This window comes from Haliaeetus leucocephalus, unplaced genomic scaffold, assembly GCF_000737465.1.
Source record: "Haliaeetus leucocephalus isolate CR32 unplaced genomic scaffold, Haliaeetus_leucocephalus-4.0 Scaffold151, whole genome shotgun sequence".
NCBI lineage: Eukaryota > Metazoa > Chordata > Aves > Accipitriformes > Accipitridae > Haliaeetus > Haliaeetus leucocephalus.
This window is the reverse complement of record NW_010972587.1, coordinates 9,220,902-9,238,115: the sequence shown is the minus strand read 5'-3', so window position 1 is coordinate 9,238,115 and position 17,214 is coordinate 9,220,902. Positions and strand designations below refer to the sequence as shown.

The 17,214-nt window shown below is 35.4% G+C and overlaps 1 protein-coding gene across 1 annotated transcript in view; it reads right to left on the bottom strand.

Annotated features, from left to right (window-relative positions):
- LRRIQ1 (leucine-rich repeats and IQ motif containing 1) overlaps window positions 1-17,214 on the bottom strand; it is a 112,797-nt gene that overhangs the window by 53,764 nt on the left and 41,819 nt on the right. Inside the window, exons 18-19 of the mRNA XM_010561838.1 lie at window positions 16,286-16,405; window positions 496-585 (exon numbers count right to left, since the gene is read on the bottom strand). Coding sequence (XP_010560140.1) covers window positions 496-585; window positions 16,286-16,405 — 210 coding nt within the window. The remainder of the gene's footprint in view (window positions 1-495; window positions 586-16,285; window positions 16,406-17,214) is intronic.

Genomic DNA, 17,214 nt, shown 5'->3' with positions numbered 1-17,214 from the left:
AGACTTCTTTCTTTTAATTGTAGGAAATAAAACATTAGTAATACTACGCTTGTAACAAGAAGAGAAAACCCTACCAAAACAAAAAGCTACAGCTTCAAAGTTTATCAAATAACTAGCAGACATTACAGTTCAATGACCTTTAACTGTTCTGAAAACATTCAGCTGTTGTCATATAATGCAGATCTTAGTATTTTTAAAGTAGTGTGTCAACTAGCAATTTTTAATCCGTTGCCAAATGTACAGATGAAGCACATCATCTTTTTTTCTGCTACTGTGAAGTAAAGTGTTGAAATAAATCCAAAATAAAGAAAAAACTAAGCAAATGAAAGAAAAGCTAAAAGAAAAATTGCATCTGGAGATGAGGAGGAAGTCTGAGACTTCTAAAAGTAATTGTGTTTTTCAAGTCAATAGATTGTCATATTAATCACCCCAGAACAGCATATCCTTAAGGAATGAATAAAGACTGAAGAGTAAGAAGTTTCTGTGACATGTTACCTTTGGCCAGTGCAGCTGGTTTGAGAGCAGGAGTGTTTTTGAAGGGAAACGGGTGGAATCTAGAGTTAGCCATTCCTTCTCTAATGCAGCCTGCATGAATGAGTAAAGTCAAATAGTGCACTGATAAAATCAGTTTAGTTTTGATAACTTTTGCAAAGTCTCTTTTAAATTGTCTTACATACTGTTTCAAGTGTTTTCAAGTCATATATCAGAACTGCCACCTGCAGAGCAATTGCACTTAAAACACCTTTGGAGATGCTGTGTTGTACTGTTTTATTTTAAACAAATCAGATTAACAGTATTTGTGGGTTGTGGTTTTTTTCTATTTTTGGTTTTCTTTTGTTTTGTTTTTTAAATAAGATGCATCCCCTCCTTCTCAAATTCTTGTAATTTTATCCCAGCATTGTTAGTAAACCCAAGTTATTAAAAAAGACTGCCAAACTCTGAAAAAATACAGACCTAAGATACTCAAAAGCCTAAAGAACATGAACAGCTTTGTTTGCTGTTTTTGAGTAATTGAGTATTTTATATCCAGATGTAGGTGCCCGATTCTGTCAAACTTGCTTTTGTTGAGTTGAACTGAATTGGTGAATAGTTTTCATTGAAATCTGGGGTTAAAAAAGTAAACGCTATACGTACTTATTCCTTCAATTAATTTTATTTTTGATGTAATGGAATAATTTGCAAACAAAATAATAGCTTGGAATGAAGAGGGATGACAGAATTGGGCATTAAATGGTCTCTAGCACTTTAAGGCAGAATTCAGTTTTCTTTCATAAAAGCAAAATTTAGATTTTGTTTCAAACTTATGACTTATTTTTCTTATATGTTGTTGATTTTTTTGACCACATGTTCTTTCAATATATTCTGATAAATGAGAGAAGTAAATTTCTCCCACACAGTAAGTAAATACCTCTGAAGAATTCGGCTTCACTTACACAGGGCTCAGTCATTCAGGCTGTTCTTACTTCAGCAGCCTGGGGTTCATTCTTTTGAAAATGTCTCATTTATAAAACTGGACTACCTTTCTCCCATTCATAGACTATTTCAGATTGCACTGATTTCTGACCCTGAGAAATTATCCTAACTTTGGATACCTTACTGTGTCATTTGTGTAAACAGGACTTCGCACAGCCTTAGACTGGTGAACAAGAAGGTTTTCCAAGGCCTTTGAAATTCTGAGAGACAAAAGGATCATATTCCAGCTATTTTGAAAAGGTTACTTCTGTACTGGTTGCATGATTTGGTCACTCTAAGATCACTCTTCTTATTTATAAGGGAACTGTGAACCAGCATTCTTCTTCCATTCTGACCTAGCTTTTTAAAATAAATTTTCAATAAATTTTGACTTTATTTTCATGTCTTAGAAGGGATGCATTCTTACATCTTTGATTCCTTGTTTCTGGAATTCCCCATTCATTGATTACAGTATGTTTTGTTTTTCATTCTTTTATTTAATAAATCCAGATTAAAAAATCCGGATAAATCCTATGCCCTCATTATTAACAGATCATGTCTCTTTACCACTCTTCCCCTTCTTACCATTTCAATTCATGATAAATATACTTTATCCTTTTTACCACACCTCCTCTCAGGTGGTTATGTATGTTAAGAAATCTATGTAAATAAACTGTAGAGGCATGCAACAAACATAATGTATCACATTCTTTAACCGTTACATTTACCTACAACCCACTAACCTATCTCTCCTCAGTGATGACTCTTATGCTGATAATCACTGAGTGGTTGATTCAAACGATTTTCATTAAAAAAAAAAAAAGTCACACGTAAAATCTATTCCAGAAGCAGATTGTAGTAAATCAAATCCCAAAGACAATCATTTAAAGATGTGAAATTGGTACAATTTGGACACAGAAAACAAGTTCATATCTCAGCAGAGACAAAGCTATGATGTATTCAAGTTTTGTAATTGCCTGGGGTCCATGGGCAGAATTGTCAAAATGAATAACTATGAAAAAGGGAGAAAATCTGACGAAACACTGTCAGCGAAATTAGGTATTATTCCTCCTTGTCCTCACTGAATTTACTCTTCAACTGCAATATGCAAAGCATATTTCTAGCTTTTCAGATGAGAGTTTTTCACTTATTTTCTAAGTGTGGGCGTGCAATCCAGTCACAGGTAAACTCAATGTCTGCAAAAGTTGTGTCTTCAACTTCGCTGGTATATAAAGGTATAGGAAAATGACAAATTTCAGAAGTATTTTTTTTCTTCTCTATTTGCAAAAAAAGTCAATACAGCAGGGAGAGAGGTAGATTTCCACTTGCACAATTTAAATGCCAATCAACTTAATTAGTGTGTACAATGATGTGTCCATTAATTACCTGGGTACTTAAATATCTTACATTAGCAGTGAATATGATCCAAGCTCTACTGTCAGATTTCAGGGCAAGCTTGCATCCTAGCTACTTGAATTTTTACCTCTCTGATGAAATTGTTTGTGACAGAAATCAATAAAATCATGACAAATGAAAACTAACACTCCAAAGCTGTAGCCAATTTTTTGGACCAAGAATCACTTAAGCAAAACAATGATTGAATCCTTTTGCTTTATAGTTGCACCATAACCCAATTAAAGTTCTTTGCTCTTAATATTTAGGTTAAAACTTTTCTCACAAATATTTTCTTAGCCCGGTGTTTGCCATTTATTAATTTAATATTCTCCACAGTGTTTTTATTTCTTTCATAGCCTATAAAATGTCTTTCAGTCTTCTAAGTGTTGAAAAGAAGTGTCAATGAAAATATAAAAGCATGATTCAAAGGTATAAATATGCAAGACAAAAAAAAAAAAGGTAACTGATTTATCATTAAGCACATTTAGCACTCCTATGAATGTGCAGCATATTATAACGATACACCACACTCTTGTTTTCTTTGGCCAACAAAAATAAACACATAATTGATTTTCAAATATATGCTCTTCCACTATGTTTATCCCTAGAGATTCTGACAGCACTAAGTTCAAGAAACTTCTCTCCATGTCTTTCCCATAAACACAGTCCTAAATTATAGCTAATGCAAAGTTTATTACAGATTTACCAATAGCTAGGGCTAAAAACTAGATCCATTTCTACTGACATTGTCCACTAAGAGAAAAAAAAAACAACCTGAGATGAATTATGAAGCAAATAAAATGATAATGTTTGATTGTATGGTCTACATAAATAGTTATAGGCATACAATATTTATGTTTATTTCTAAAGCCAAATTAAGGAATTGATTTAATAAATACTGAAGTATATAACATAGCTTTGCACATATGTGTAAATCACAAACGGTTTAACACACAGTAGTTCATCTGAAGATATCTTTTATGTTTCTGTATCCTCCATACTTCATTTCCAGTGTTTGTTTCAAATCAAAGACTGTATTGATTACCTTAAAAAAGTTTCAGTTTTCACAGGCACACAAAAAATACATAGACCTTTCTAATTGTTTGTTAAAACCTCACAGAAATAAATTCACTTTAACTTACTGTTTGAAACACAATTTTAATACTTGGCAAATTTTTCAAGGGCTTCTTTTGTTTGTTTGTTTGGGGTTTTTTTTGCTAGACTTCATGTTTGTTTTCATTTAGCTCCTGCTCAGAACACAAACAAGATACTTTCAAGGCTAGAAAGAATACAGACCACCAAATTCACTATTAAACATGGTATAATTATCCCTGATATCGTTCTTCAACAAGATGTGAATATATTTGGTTTTGGGATTTTCTTTCTGAATTTTAATAATAAAACTTCCATAGTATTAGCTATTTCCATTTATCCATTAGGATCAAGAACTTTTTACGCAGATTCACAATGCATTTTTTACCCTTTGAGAATCTAATCCTACAGGTTTTTTCTCCCCTTTGATTTTGTAGCTCATCAATGAACTCTGGACGCTTAGGGATTTTTTTTCATGGCTTATTGTATATAACATTTTCATTTTGTTATTCCTTCATTTTTTCCAATATTTACTCTATCCCTTCTTTTGCAAAATGTAACGACTATTTACCATCAAACTTTAAAGTTCTGTGGTCTCAGAAACAGAATCCAATCCTACAATCACAAAAGTCAGTGAGAATGGTTCTACTAACTTTGATGGGGACTGAATGAGCTACTGAAAAGCAGAGTTTTAGTGCAAGCATTATTCAGACAGTCTAATTCTAAGCATCTTTTACATGCTCTAGATTACATTCTGGAGCTACATCTTTTATAATGTCGTATTTGAACCATGAACAAAAAATAGCTCACAGGATACAGTGTCAAACCTACACTCAGCTATGAAGAACTTCTACACGTAAAACTGTCCAAACTGTGAATAATACTATCACATAATGCCTTTCATCTCTCTTAGATCAAGGAGGATCAAAAAAGTATAATAAACCCCAAACCAATCCCCCAAACTGTACTATGGTTAGAAGCAGAGGATGTAAGAAGGCATTAACAATACATGCTGAAAAGGAAGGCCAGCATTTTATATGTAACAACTCTGTTCTGGGTCAGACCAAATATCTATCCACATCAGTACTCTGCTTCCAGAAGAGCTCAGTAGCAGATGCTTATGGAAAGAATGAAAGAAGCTGGACACGTTGAGGACAATCCTTCCCTTGGTATATTCTTTCAGACCTTGGAAATTGGTGTTTTCAGGACCTTCTGCTAACATCTAGGAAAAGATTCCTCAACTTAAAACAGTAATCTAACTTCTTACGACAAATATAACCATCTAGTCAGTGTGTTTGCAAGGTCACCTCTATGTCAAACCAGAAAGAATGCAGATCATTTACATCGCTCAGAGCATATAACTGCTGAAGTGGTGTACATTAACTCCAAAAGGCCAAAATGTTGGCTGCCATGGGAGCTCAAGCTACCCCAGGTTTCCAAAAATGGTGGACATCAGAATCATAAGGTGAATCACCATCTGACAAAACTGTGAAACTATTTTTGAAAATTAGGGAGAACTAACTCTTTATACGTCTTTCCTTTCTTCTTTCACTTCTTCATTGACTCATTCACTGTTTACAGGACAGCAATGGTTTAGCCAGAAAAATTGTTTTACTGCTATTTATGTAGTGCTTTTATTTATATGGTATCTTAAGATAAAAATAGGAAAATTACCCAACAGAATATAAATGAGCGGAAGAAAATCAATATCCAAAACTCACTCTACACTCAGAGCCATGACTGGCTCCTGAGCATTACAACAGAATAGGAGGAATGGGAGGGAAAAAAAGCATCTTTTATTAAAAAAAAAAAAAATAAATTCCACATTACAATTTCACAGAAATAGCGTGTGGAATTCTTTGCTTTTAAAAAAAGATTCTCCTTCACCTGCCTGGTTTTGTCTAACCTGTTTTTCTGGACTTCTGCTCCCCTCAGTGAGGCAGGCTGTTACTATCATTCTCAGTCAGAATGGCCCTTTTTCAACCAGATTTTACAAAGTATCTGCTCTCTCTACATTCAAATTCGTTTTGAATAAGAATAATATGTAATAAGAGTAAATAAATAAATAAATCAGAATGAATTTTTCCACTAGTTTTCTCTATAGAATACAAGTTTAAATAAAGTTCTTCAGGTCAGTGATGTCTTTGATTTCTACTTTCCTAGGTTTTAATGAGTATATTTGAATAGTGCAGTTAAAGTCTAGTTCACTCCAAGAAAATAAAACAAAAAGTTAAAACAAAAAGACAAGTGAAAGACAGTACTTTAATCCAAGGCAGAACGTTCAACAGCATTCTATGACTATTTCAAATAAGCTGACAAAATCTCTTCTGGGGCAATACATGCCACATGAAGAACTACTTTTCCTAGTATTAGACATCCTGTAGGTTAAAGAATTGCTCAGACTGGGAGAAGGAGTGGTCAGGCAGAAGGATCATATGCTGAAGATTAACCCTGTGGATACTCACAATAGAAAAGGGCATACTGCAGCCAGCCGTACCGTACTGCCTTTCATCTGGCAGAAAGCTGTAACTTTCTCTCTTGGTTCCTGGCAAACATATTTCACTCTGTGGGGTATTTCATTCAAGCATCATGCTACTCCAGGACAACATCTTTCATTTCTTTTTAAACTAAACTTCATTTCTGCCAAGGCCTAAGTATTATTTGCTAGAAATTTCTTCTCCAAAAGCATAAGTAAGTTTTGACAAACTTCTTAAAAAATCACAAATTTTTAGCTCTTATAGTTGATACAAAAGGACCAGATCACTTTTCTGTGCTCATTTATATATTGTTGATAGACTGTGACTGAAAACTTCCTTTGAAATTAAAGATCTGAATATTGTTCTGTATTTAGCCTTTTCTTTCATCTAGTCTTTTTAGGAATCAGATTACTCTATGGACTAGCTTTTCTGAGAAACAAGTTTTTGCATAAAGCGTAGTTTAATGCTAGGAAGTTGAATATCAATTTAGACCCAGACTTTCTAAAAAACTTCCAAAAGTAAGATAGTACCAAATATGAAAATCCTCAACTGAATCATCTATTAGTTGCATTATTATTCCATTTCTAATACCACAAAAATTCAGTCTAAGTTCTGCCATTTTAAAACTATATGCAAATGTGTTGATTTGAACAATTTTATAAAAAACTGTATATAGACTTCTTTTTAATTAGACAGTTTAGGGATATACATTTTATAGAAAATAGATCTCTGAACTGCAAGCAGTAGGAAAAATAGTCTTTTTCTCTGGGATTGTCTTTAATGCTTTTTTACATATTTTATGTGGTGAAGATAAATAGGTTAGCACCCTAATAAAGGTTATTTTAACCTTTGGCAATGCTTCTTTTTCAACCCTGCCTTTATAAGACAAGAGAATTAGGAAAGAAAGCTGGGCATGGCTGCATTCTTACAACTGCTAAAATCAAACAATATTTCAAGCCAAAAAAAGTAGTGAGTGTCGTATGGATTCCAGAGAAACATCGCAACGATTAATTGACCCCAAGAGATTTTATAGACTTAGAAAAACTGGTTAATTATTAGAGTACACTCTTGTAGGAAAATTACAGGACAAACATAGTTGTGTAGTTGTCCATTTATAAGAAGGATATATTGATAATTACTGGAAAAATCACAAAATTCTGTTAAGAAAAATATTCAGGAAAATTTTATTGGGGAATGTCTTCTCCAAATGTCATTTTTCCAAACTGTTTAATACGCTCAGAAAACTAACTGTTCTCTCAAATTTTAATACTCATATTTATATGTATTTAATGTATATACCTATGTGATTTCTCTAAATACGCATTACTAAAATTATGGAAATAATTTATTGTGGAATATACAAAAGTAAATGAATAATGAAAATTTCAGAGACCCTAAAAGTTTTCATTCACAAAAAAGGTTGAATATATACACACATAATTAACTGTCCAAAAGTCTGAATCTTATTGTAGTTCATGTCAGTCATTCATGACCTATAATGCCCCCAAGTTTTCTAGAAATGCATTTTTGCCTTAAGCTTGACAGCGTTCAAAGGAAGCTCTGGGTGCTACATCTTTTTTTTTGAATACAGGAATAAAAAATACAGATGGGTAAATGGTAACCTCAGCTTCAGAGGTTAGACATGGTTTAAGTAAGCATCAGAAATGCATGCTTCGAAATCTTTTGAGAGTATACCACCACCCACCTCAATAAACATCAGGCTCCTGGCACCTTCAGGCCACCCCTCAAAATTGCTCTAAGACCCCAGATGCAGTCTTTCCCCATTAAAATGACAAGAATCTTCAAGTCTTCCCCTCTCTGACTCTGCCACACTACACGAACTTTAGCTGGTATGGCCCTATAAGCCTTTTTCAAAGTTCTTCTAGCTCTGTGAAAACAAACAAACAAAACTTTCAAGGGGCAATGAATTAAAAAACCCAACAAACAGAACAGCCAAGGGACACCTCATCCCCACCCCTTTAATACTGTACATTCAAAGAACACACAATTTCAAAGGAAGATAACCCAAAATGTTCTATCAAGTTTGGGGAATGAATACTAAAAACACAACAGAAAAGAAAGCTGTACTTCAGCTTGCAGTTTTGTTCAAGGAAGGGAAGTCAGGCAGAAGCAGAGGGTAATAAAAAATAGACTAGTCACAAGTTTATAGTCATCTAACCTTTCATATGTTTCAAAGTTCATGACACGCAAGAAATTTGATTCAACTTCAAGACAACTTTTCCTTTTTGTTTAAAAGTCCCTATTTCAGAAATAAGAGCAAAGAAGGATTACGTTTGGAAGCATATATTATTTGACACTGATGATAACAAATCTCTAATTACACTAAAAATGCTTAATTCTAAAGAAGATACGTCTTAATCATCTCTCAGCTTCACTTATACTGTCCTCCTTATATGTCCCTAGCACTAACCTTTCTATTTGAAACAAATTATGCACAAATGAATCTGCAAGTTTAAATTTGTTGATTTATAAGTCTCAACACCTTAAATCTTTTGGGACCTGCATTGCTACTTTCTGGGAACTTCAAGAGTTTCAGGAACCGATTCTTTGCGATGTTTTCCTATTGTAAACTCAGAATTGTGAAATGATAAATAGCTACTGCTGTTTCCGTGTAAAAATAAAGTTTTGAAATTTCCATACAAACAAAATGACTAGACTGAGTACCAGGAGATGGTTTTAACAGTAGCATTTAAGATTCTTTAGCCCACTCCATTCAAGGACAAACTAGACAAAGTTAAATAGCTTTTAGCTAAATTAAAATTGTGTTATAGGGTATAAGTGCTATTTTTTCCCTTCTGTTTCCACTGTTAGAAACTCAAGAATTGCATGGTGAAGAAAGTCCATTAGGACCATCAATCCTTTTCTGTGGTGCTGCTTCCTAGACAGTCAGCCCCTAGCCAACAGTGCTGCAAGGGATGACTCTAGCCCACATACAGGACTTTGCACTTGCTCTTGTTGAACATGAGGCTCTGGTCAGCCTGTTTATCTAGCCAGTGCAGGCTGCTCTACAGAACACCCTGGTCCTCCAGCATACTGACCGCTGCCCCAATTTGGTATCATCCGCACACTTGCTGAGATTGCATTCTGTTCCATCATGCAGGTTGTAAATTAAAATATTAACAATTTTGGTCCCCCTACCATCCATGATGGGCTCCATTAACTACTGTCCACAAGCTGGATTTTGCACCAGAGAACTATTTGAGCCTGGCAGTCCAGTCCGTTTGCCACTCATCTTACAGTTTACTTGTCCAGCCCATACCTCAACAAATTTTGAGAATAAGACTGTGGGAGACTGCCAATGGCCTTGCTAAAATAAAGGCATGCAATATGCACTGCCCTCCCCTTATTCATAGTGCCAGTCACCTTGTGATAGAAAGCAATGAAGTTGATCAGCTCTTGGTAAACCCATGCTGGCTGTTCCCAATCACCTTTTTCATGGGTTTAGAAATGGCTTCTGGGAAGATTTGCTCCACAACCTTCCCAGGAACTGAGACAACATTGATTGGTCTCTAGTTCCCTGGATCTTCTTGCCTTTCTTGAAGATGAGTGTGATGTCTGCCCTTTTCCAGTCACCAGAAATGTCCCCCAGCTGTCATGACCTTTCAAAGATGATAGAGAATGACCTCAAAATTACATCAGGCAGCTTGTTCAACCCCCTTGGATGCATCCCATCTGTTCCCTGGGACTTGTATATGTTCAGGTGAGTTAAGCTGTGCTGTGGTTGGATAATATCTATGTTCTAAACTAAAAGGACTTCAGGCTCCAGGCAATGAGACATGTATGGATTTCACTGTGGAGGAGAAAGGAAGGTGACATCTCACTTTCCTCCTCCAGAAGTACTGCTATTTAACTCAATTACAATATTGGCTGCATCGGTGGCCTCTTCTCAAAGAGCACAGAGAAGTCAGGATTGCTCCTGAAATCTGTAAATAGGCATTACTAAAAAATCTTTTTCAATGGAAATCAAGGTATGTGGACATGCTGAATATCAGACATTTAACTAGATCCTTTAAACACAATCTATACCTACACTAAAATGTCACTTTAACATTACACAAAAATTAAAGAACTTAAGGAAGATATATTAAATGATTCGGGATCCTTAGCTCAGCTTTCAAGAGACTGTAGATGCAAATGTACTTCCTGAGAAGAACCGATGGCTCTGTTATTACTTCCATTTACAATGAGGCATTTGGCTTAGAACTATTTTCCTTTGAGGCTACAATAATCAGTCTAAAACTCCACAGAAGTAAGACTTTTTTCACTTTTATACATTTTTCCATTGCTTGGCCTGTTTATTCAGTTCCAATGTTTGACTTGGTCTTTAGAGAAATAAGACTAGGAAGTATAATTAATGACATCACTATGATATGTCATACGAGCTAAATACAATTTAGAATAATACTATACCATTTGGCTAAATACAGGTACCAAATAATATCTTTAGTGTTATGCATCATTAGTGGGCTTTCTTTTGGAAAGTATTTGTTTGAATCTGGCTATTTAACCAAGATAGAGACAAGCCAAGAAGATAGTTTCTGTTTAAAAGAATTTCAGGTGGCATTAAGAACTGAGATCTCACGGTAGAAGGCCAGAAAGCAATCAGAGCACATTTTGCATAAGCTGTGAAGCTGCAGTGGTAGTGATGGCCACAACTCCTAATAGCTGTGTTTGTGGTTATTTTATCAGATACTGACTGCAACAACCTACTTCCAAGGCCAGGATATCTACCAGATAACTAGAAAACAATTCAGCACTTGAGATAAGCATCATTGCTGAAAGAGGTAGAAAAGAGGTTTTACATATCTGATGATGCCATGACTGAGAATGGCATGTGATTCGTTAACGTAGCAGCTGAAGAAGCAGGATCAGATCAAGAGGTTGTTGATACACACTCATTGAAAAGATTGATCTTCCAATATGTTATTTAGGAGAGTTTTTCCCCTCCCTTTTAAAAGAATAGGATAGATCTAATTAAATTTTCATCATACACTTTTTTGGTTTTCTACAGCACTGTAACTTTATAAGAAATATGATGAAAAAAGCATCATATTCTTTGCAGTAGACAATAAGGAAAGGCTGGATTCTGATCTGACATTTATGAGCAATTACAAGAGCTAGACATGCATGAGAGCGTCAAGATACAAGAAATGTTATGGGAACCTTCTAATCCATAGGCTATACTTATTTCCTGGCACTAGCCAGAAAATAGCTATCACTGTCACAAGCCCATAATCATAAACTCACAGCCTGAGACAAACCACATTATGAAGGATTATCTGAAAAGAAAACAAAACACATTTTATGTGTCTAGTTTGGACATATGATAAGAATACTAAAGATGGGAGATGTAAAGAAATTGTTCTAATTGCTGTTTACTTTTCAAGAGTTAGCACGTATAAGGTAGTTTTTATTGTGTGTCGTGTCCCGCCCCCCCCCCCCCCCCCCCAAAAAAAAAAGAAAAAGAAAACTGCTACCTAGCTGCCATGGAAGGCAAGCAAAAAAATAGGAATGGCCACATGCCTGTGTGAATATGTAAAAAAATGTGAAGGAAACTCCTGGTCCATAATTTCAAAAGCTGTCAAAAAGACTGGGATTTTAAAATTCTACATAATCAAGCTCAGAAGCAGAACACCACTTTGACTCAGGGCAACAGATTTATTCCCTTTGATGAAGCAAGCAGTGATGGATTTCTTTTTGGCTTGGTTGCAACTTGCAAAGTTACTTTCTTTTTGAAGAAGTATGACTAGATAGCCCTGATTTAAACTAAATTCAAAAAATGAAGTTTTGAAAAATACAGCACTTACTTTCTGTTCCATGTAACCATAATATTGGTACTCATCTTGATGAGAATAAGATATATGTCCATATGCTGACTCAGTGTAGGAAAACAATAATTTATTCGATGGCCACTGTGATGAGTAAAGAGTTGTCTTAAAACTGATCATATTCAATTGGTTCAGCTTTCTCACACACTGGCAAGTTCAGCTATTTTGCATTTGGCTCACATCATATTCTCATCAAGAAAACAGCAATGCTGATGGTTGCATGGTACAGAAATTAAGAGCTGTGTCAAGCAAATGTGTTACCAGATTTTGTCCACCAGAGGTAAAGTGAGCTCTGCCTTGTAGATCATTTGCTACATGGATGGACTGCTGATGAAAGGTTGCCTTAAGAACAGCCTTCTGGAGCATATAGGCTGGAATTCTCCAAAGTCCACATGAAAGACATGAAAATATCACTAAATACCGGGCTCATACTTTCCAAGACATCTGTTGGCCAGATCTTTCATCTCATCTGGTATAGCCTGTTTGACATTGCACAACAGACACAAAACGCTACTGCCATCAATTGCCTCTGAATGTCTCTGGCAATGTACGGGAGCTGATATGAATACAAGAAGATATCAGTAATTGCTCAGGTGAAATGATTACTATTCATGCTATTGCGAGCAAGATTGTGAGCCCTTCCTCCAGCTCAATCACATGCAATCCATTTTTCACATGATATGGTGCCAAACTTGTACTAAAAAATATACCACTGCTCAATGTGAATAAATGAAGTAAACAGAAGATCTTTGGCAAAGACTAGTTTTCCCCATGCTGTTTCGCAGCCTCATCTTCCCCAGAGCACTGGGTACACTGAGTTCATAATGAAGATATTAAATAGTCATTTAATGAAGACTGGTACCTAATGACTTATTGCATTGTGATATTTGCAATTGGTTTAAATAGGTGCTTGCACACCAGTGACTTTGTGGAATGCTAGATAATACTCAATATAATCATTATGACTGAAATCTACATAATACTGGTATAAAAACCACAGTGACTACACCACAAAATAGTGGACTATTCCAAAAACTTTTGCCCAAGATTTAGTACATTTGTATTGGTTTGCAATAAGGAAAGGGTTTTCTGCCCTTCTCTCTCATTTCAGTCACCCTGTCCAACAGTGAAATCCGTAGTACAAAATGGTGTCCAGATATTTTTCTCTTCCTTCACACCCTAGCATATGGGATCTCTTAGCCCAGCAATATGTACTCCTCCCTTCACACTTGTTTGAGGCCCGACAGATAGCCACTGATATCATGTGTCATTATTTGGCTCTGCTTCAGCATTTTGCTATAAAACACTGAGGCCAGAAAGGAGGGAATAGGAAGTATAGACTGTTCCAAGCTTCTGCTGCTTGTTTCTGCAGAAGTAGAAAGTCCATGTGATTTGGTATCGTCCAGCTGCAGAGAATGAAACGGCTAAAGACACATGGAACCAGGCAACCTAGTACTGAGGATGGATAGTCTGGGCTAGGCAGAGCAGAGTACAGGCCCATTACAGTTAAACCACACATTTCTCACAACCAAACTCTTCTGCACAGCCAAGATATATGCTGGAAACAAAACAAACAAAAAAAAAAAAAAAGAAAGAAAAAAAGGAAAAAATATGACAAATATTGCAGGGTATAATTCTAGTTACAGCCATCAATCTTGAACACTGAAATGCTTGCTCACTGAACAAAGTATATCCTTCATGGGCATATACATTGTAAATTTATCACGTACACTGCTCTGTGGAAAATAGATGTTCTTATACTTTTCATTACAAGAAGCTAAGGGCTTGTGTAACTTATTTGACATCAGTCCCCAGTTCAGCCTTTGAGCCTGCTGTGCAAATTAAAATGTCAGCTCATGGTTCTCCTGTCATGATCAGAGCCTAAATGCTTTCTCTGAGAATTGCTCCCTAAACCCATTTCTTCCCTAAGAAACTCAAAAACAATTTGAAAAAAAAGGAAGAAATGTGTGACAACACCAGAGGGTGATGCAGTGCAAGCCTCTCTGAAATGAGCTGGCCTTTTTTTCCTGCCTTCCCCACTCCTCCTTTTTCTCCCTGGCCTCAGGAGCACCTGCCCAAACGCAATTGCCTTGCTGACAGACAGGTGGGACAAAACGGCCCATGCAGTTTTCAGTTTAGCAATTAAAAAAAAATAATTAAAAAAATCACAGGATTATTTGGGCCGAACAGAGTGAAACAAGGACGGCTCAATTGAATTACAGTATATAAGACTCTGGCCTACTGGCTGAATAATTCAAAACAGGATATTTTCCTTCTTTAATATATGAACAGATACTTCCTTCCTGTGTGAAGAAATAAATCCTTCAACTTTCTGCTTTTTATTATTTTAGAAAGAAGCCAGGGATCAGAGAACATCAACTAATGAGACTGTTCTTTTTTGTATATATATTTCAAATTAAAATGAAAAAAATCCTAAAATTTAAGCCAGATCTCTGTGTTTACACATACACATTTCCTGTCTACCAAATGATCCCTGGGACTCCTGCCTCAAACATTTTGCATGCTCTTACAATAAGACAGTAATTCTGAAAATGTATCTTAAAATAGCTGCTGAAAGGAGAAGAAAAAAATAAAATTACTCCAACTCATCAAGTCATTGGTAATAATTTCACACAAAGCCCAACTATTTTCTAAGGAGAGGGAGGTGGCAAAAGAAGGCTGGTACTCAGATGACCGAAGACTGATCAACTGTAAACTGCAGTGCTCCAGCTAACAACATATTTGGTTTCATAACTATCTGTGAGCCATACAAATATGTGATCATAAATAGAATCTAATCCTGCCAGTAGCAGGGCTATCCCATCTGTCTCCTTTGCAAAATTACAGTGGAATATTGACAAATGGCTCTTGCAAAGATGCAGCAGCTGAATAAGCACATTCAGAGAGAAGAGTTCATGAAAAAAAGCCTCAGTCACATCCTCTCAGGTCTCAAATGGCCACATTGCTATCAGTTTTCTTTGCTTTACCTGAAACCTTTAGAAAAAAAAAAAGAAGCCAATGAATGTGAACAATTAAGAGAAAGCAGTGCTCCAGACAAATATACAGGTAAGTCATCAACAGCTGCCTTATTACACATACCGAGTCTAGAACTCCCCATGTAGACTGTGTCTTTTGAGGCTATAAAACATAAAATTGTTTTAAAGATTCTTTTCCTCGCTTACCAAATGACAATGTTGATCCTGTAGACATTTTTATTTTTTACCTAATTATCGCTAAATTCAGTTTTGAATGTGCTGTTATTCCTCAAATTCCTTTGGAGCCTGCTTTTATTTCTTAGTATGGAAACTTCTAAGCCAATTTCAATAGTTTGAAAATGAAAGGACATTATTAACTCTATGTAACTTGTAAAAATTACTAGTAATATTTTCTGGATTTTGTGCATCACAGACCTTCTAAGCGTGTTTTTTTCCTGATTTAACTATACTTCTCTTCATAATTTACTACAGTATTCAGACTTGTGATCTTTTTAGCACTTTACCTATAAAACAAAAGAAGAGCTAATAAGCCTTCTACACCTTTGGTTTTGGGGGTGTGGGTTTTTTACTGGAATACTGTAACACTGAATCTCAGCTATATTTTCAGCTTCATTATTGTTCTCATTGTATCATGAAAATGAACAAAATACTCAAATATTGTTGACATTATAATCTGTTACTAAAATACTAAAAAGCTAAACATTTTAGAAGAAAAGTAGCTGTTTCCTTATTCTCATTTGATTGTCCTTTAACTGTAGAAATACATGGGATTCTACAGTGGGTATGACATTAATAGCACAGTAACTACCAGAGCATCTCAAAGAGCAGGAGGTAACTGATCCATGACAAATGGATTTAAATGAGCTATATGTACCAAACGCTTCTTTATTCCTGGACATCCAACATGTTAATTCTAGCCCTGGTAGTCCTTTCAATTTCTTTTTTTTCCAACACCTACATGATTGCTTAAGAAGAATAATATTTATTTTTTACATGTAGTTTTTATGTTAATGATTGTGCTTACTTCAGAAAATATGAAATCGTCCACATTTATTTCTTCATAGTCATCCTCCACTTCATCACTTTTAACAGCTGCAAGAGCACTGGCCAGTTTCTTTCGCAAAAGAAAACCCTTCCAAAATGCCTAAACAAAAAATTTAAAGCATGTTATACAAAGCCATAGATCAAACCCAAATCCAGATTCTCTATGTTATCCCATTAGGAAGATAAAACATCTTGGGCCTTGGTTTAATAGCTCAATGATCTGTTTTTTGAACTTTATGTGACATTTAAAACTACAAGACAAATTAAATGCCAGCATATGTCTAAAGCTTAGAGTACTCAAGAGGCTCTCCACAAGTAAGCAGAAAGGAATCCTGCAACTCCCTCAACTACAAACCTGGGTCAACTAATTAATTATTTGACAATTCCTTCAGGGACTATTATAAACTGAAAGGAAAGGCTACGTAAGAAAAAGCTGAGTGTCAACTTTCAAATTACTGAGAATAAAAATACACTTGTACTAAATGTCTTATAGCTTACAAGTAGCAATTCTTGGAGACATCTCATGCAATTGACCCAGGTCAATTACTCTTCCTTAACTGTCTAAGATCTTTATTTTAAAAAAATATTACCAGTGGGCATAATCATATCTAAGAAAAAGGAGCACTTTAGGAATTAAGTGCTAGAAAATGAGCAAGGGTGTTAGCAACACATGCCAAGCTGTAGAATCAGATCCAGGAAAACACTTCAGAGATCAAAATTACATAGATGGAATTACGAAAACTAAATTCAGGACAGCAATTGTCCCCCAAATCAGTGTTTGACATCAGAGTTCAAGATGCCCATAGCATTTAAAACACCATGCAAAAAAATTTCCACTGTCCTGAAAGGTGTAGTATTGTCCACACTAAATGGCTTTGCAATGAAGGCACTAAAATAGGAAGGGAATCT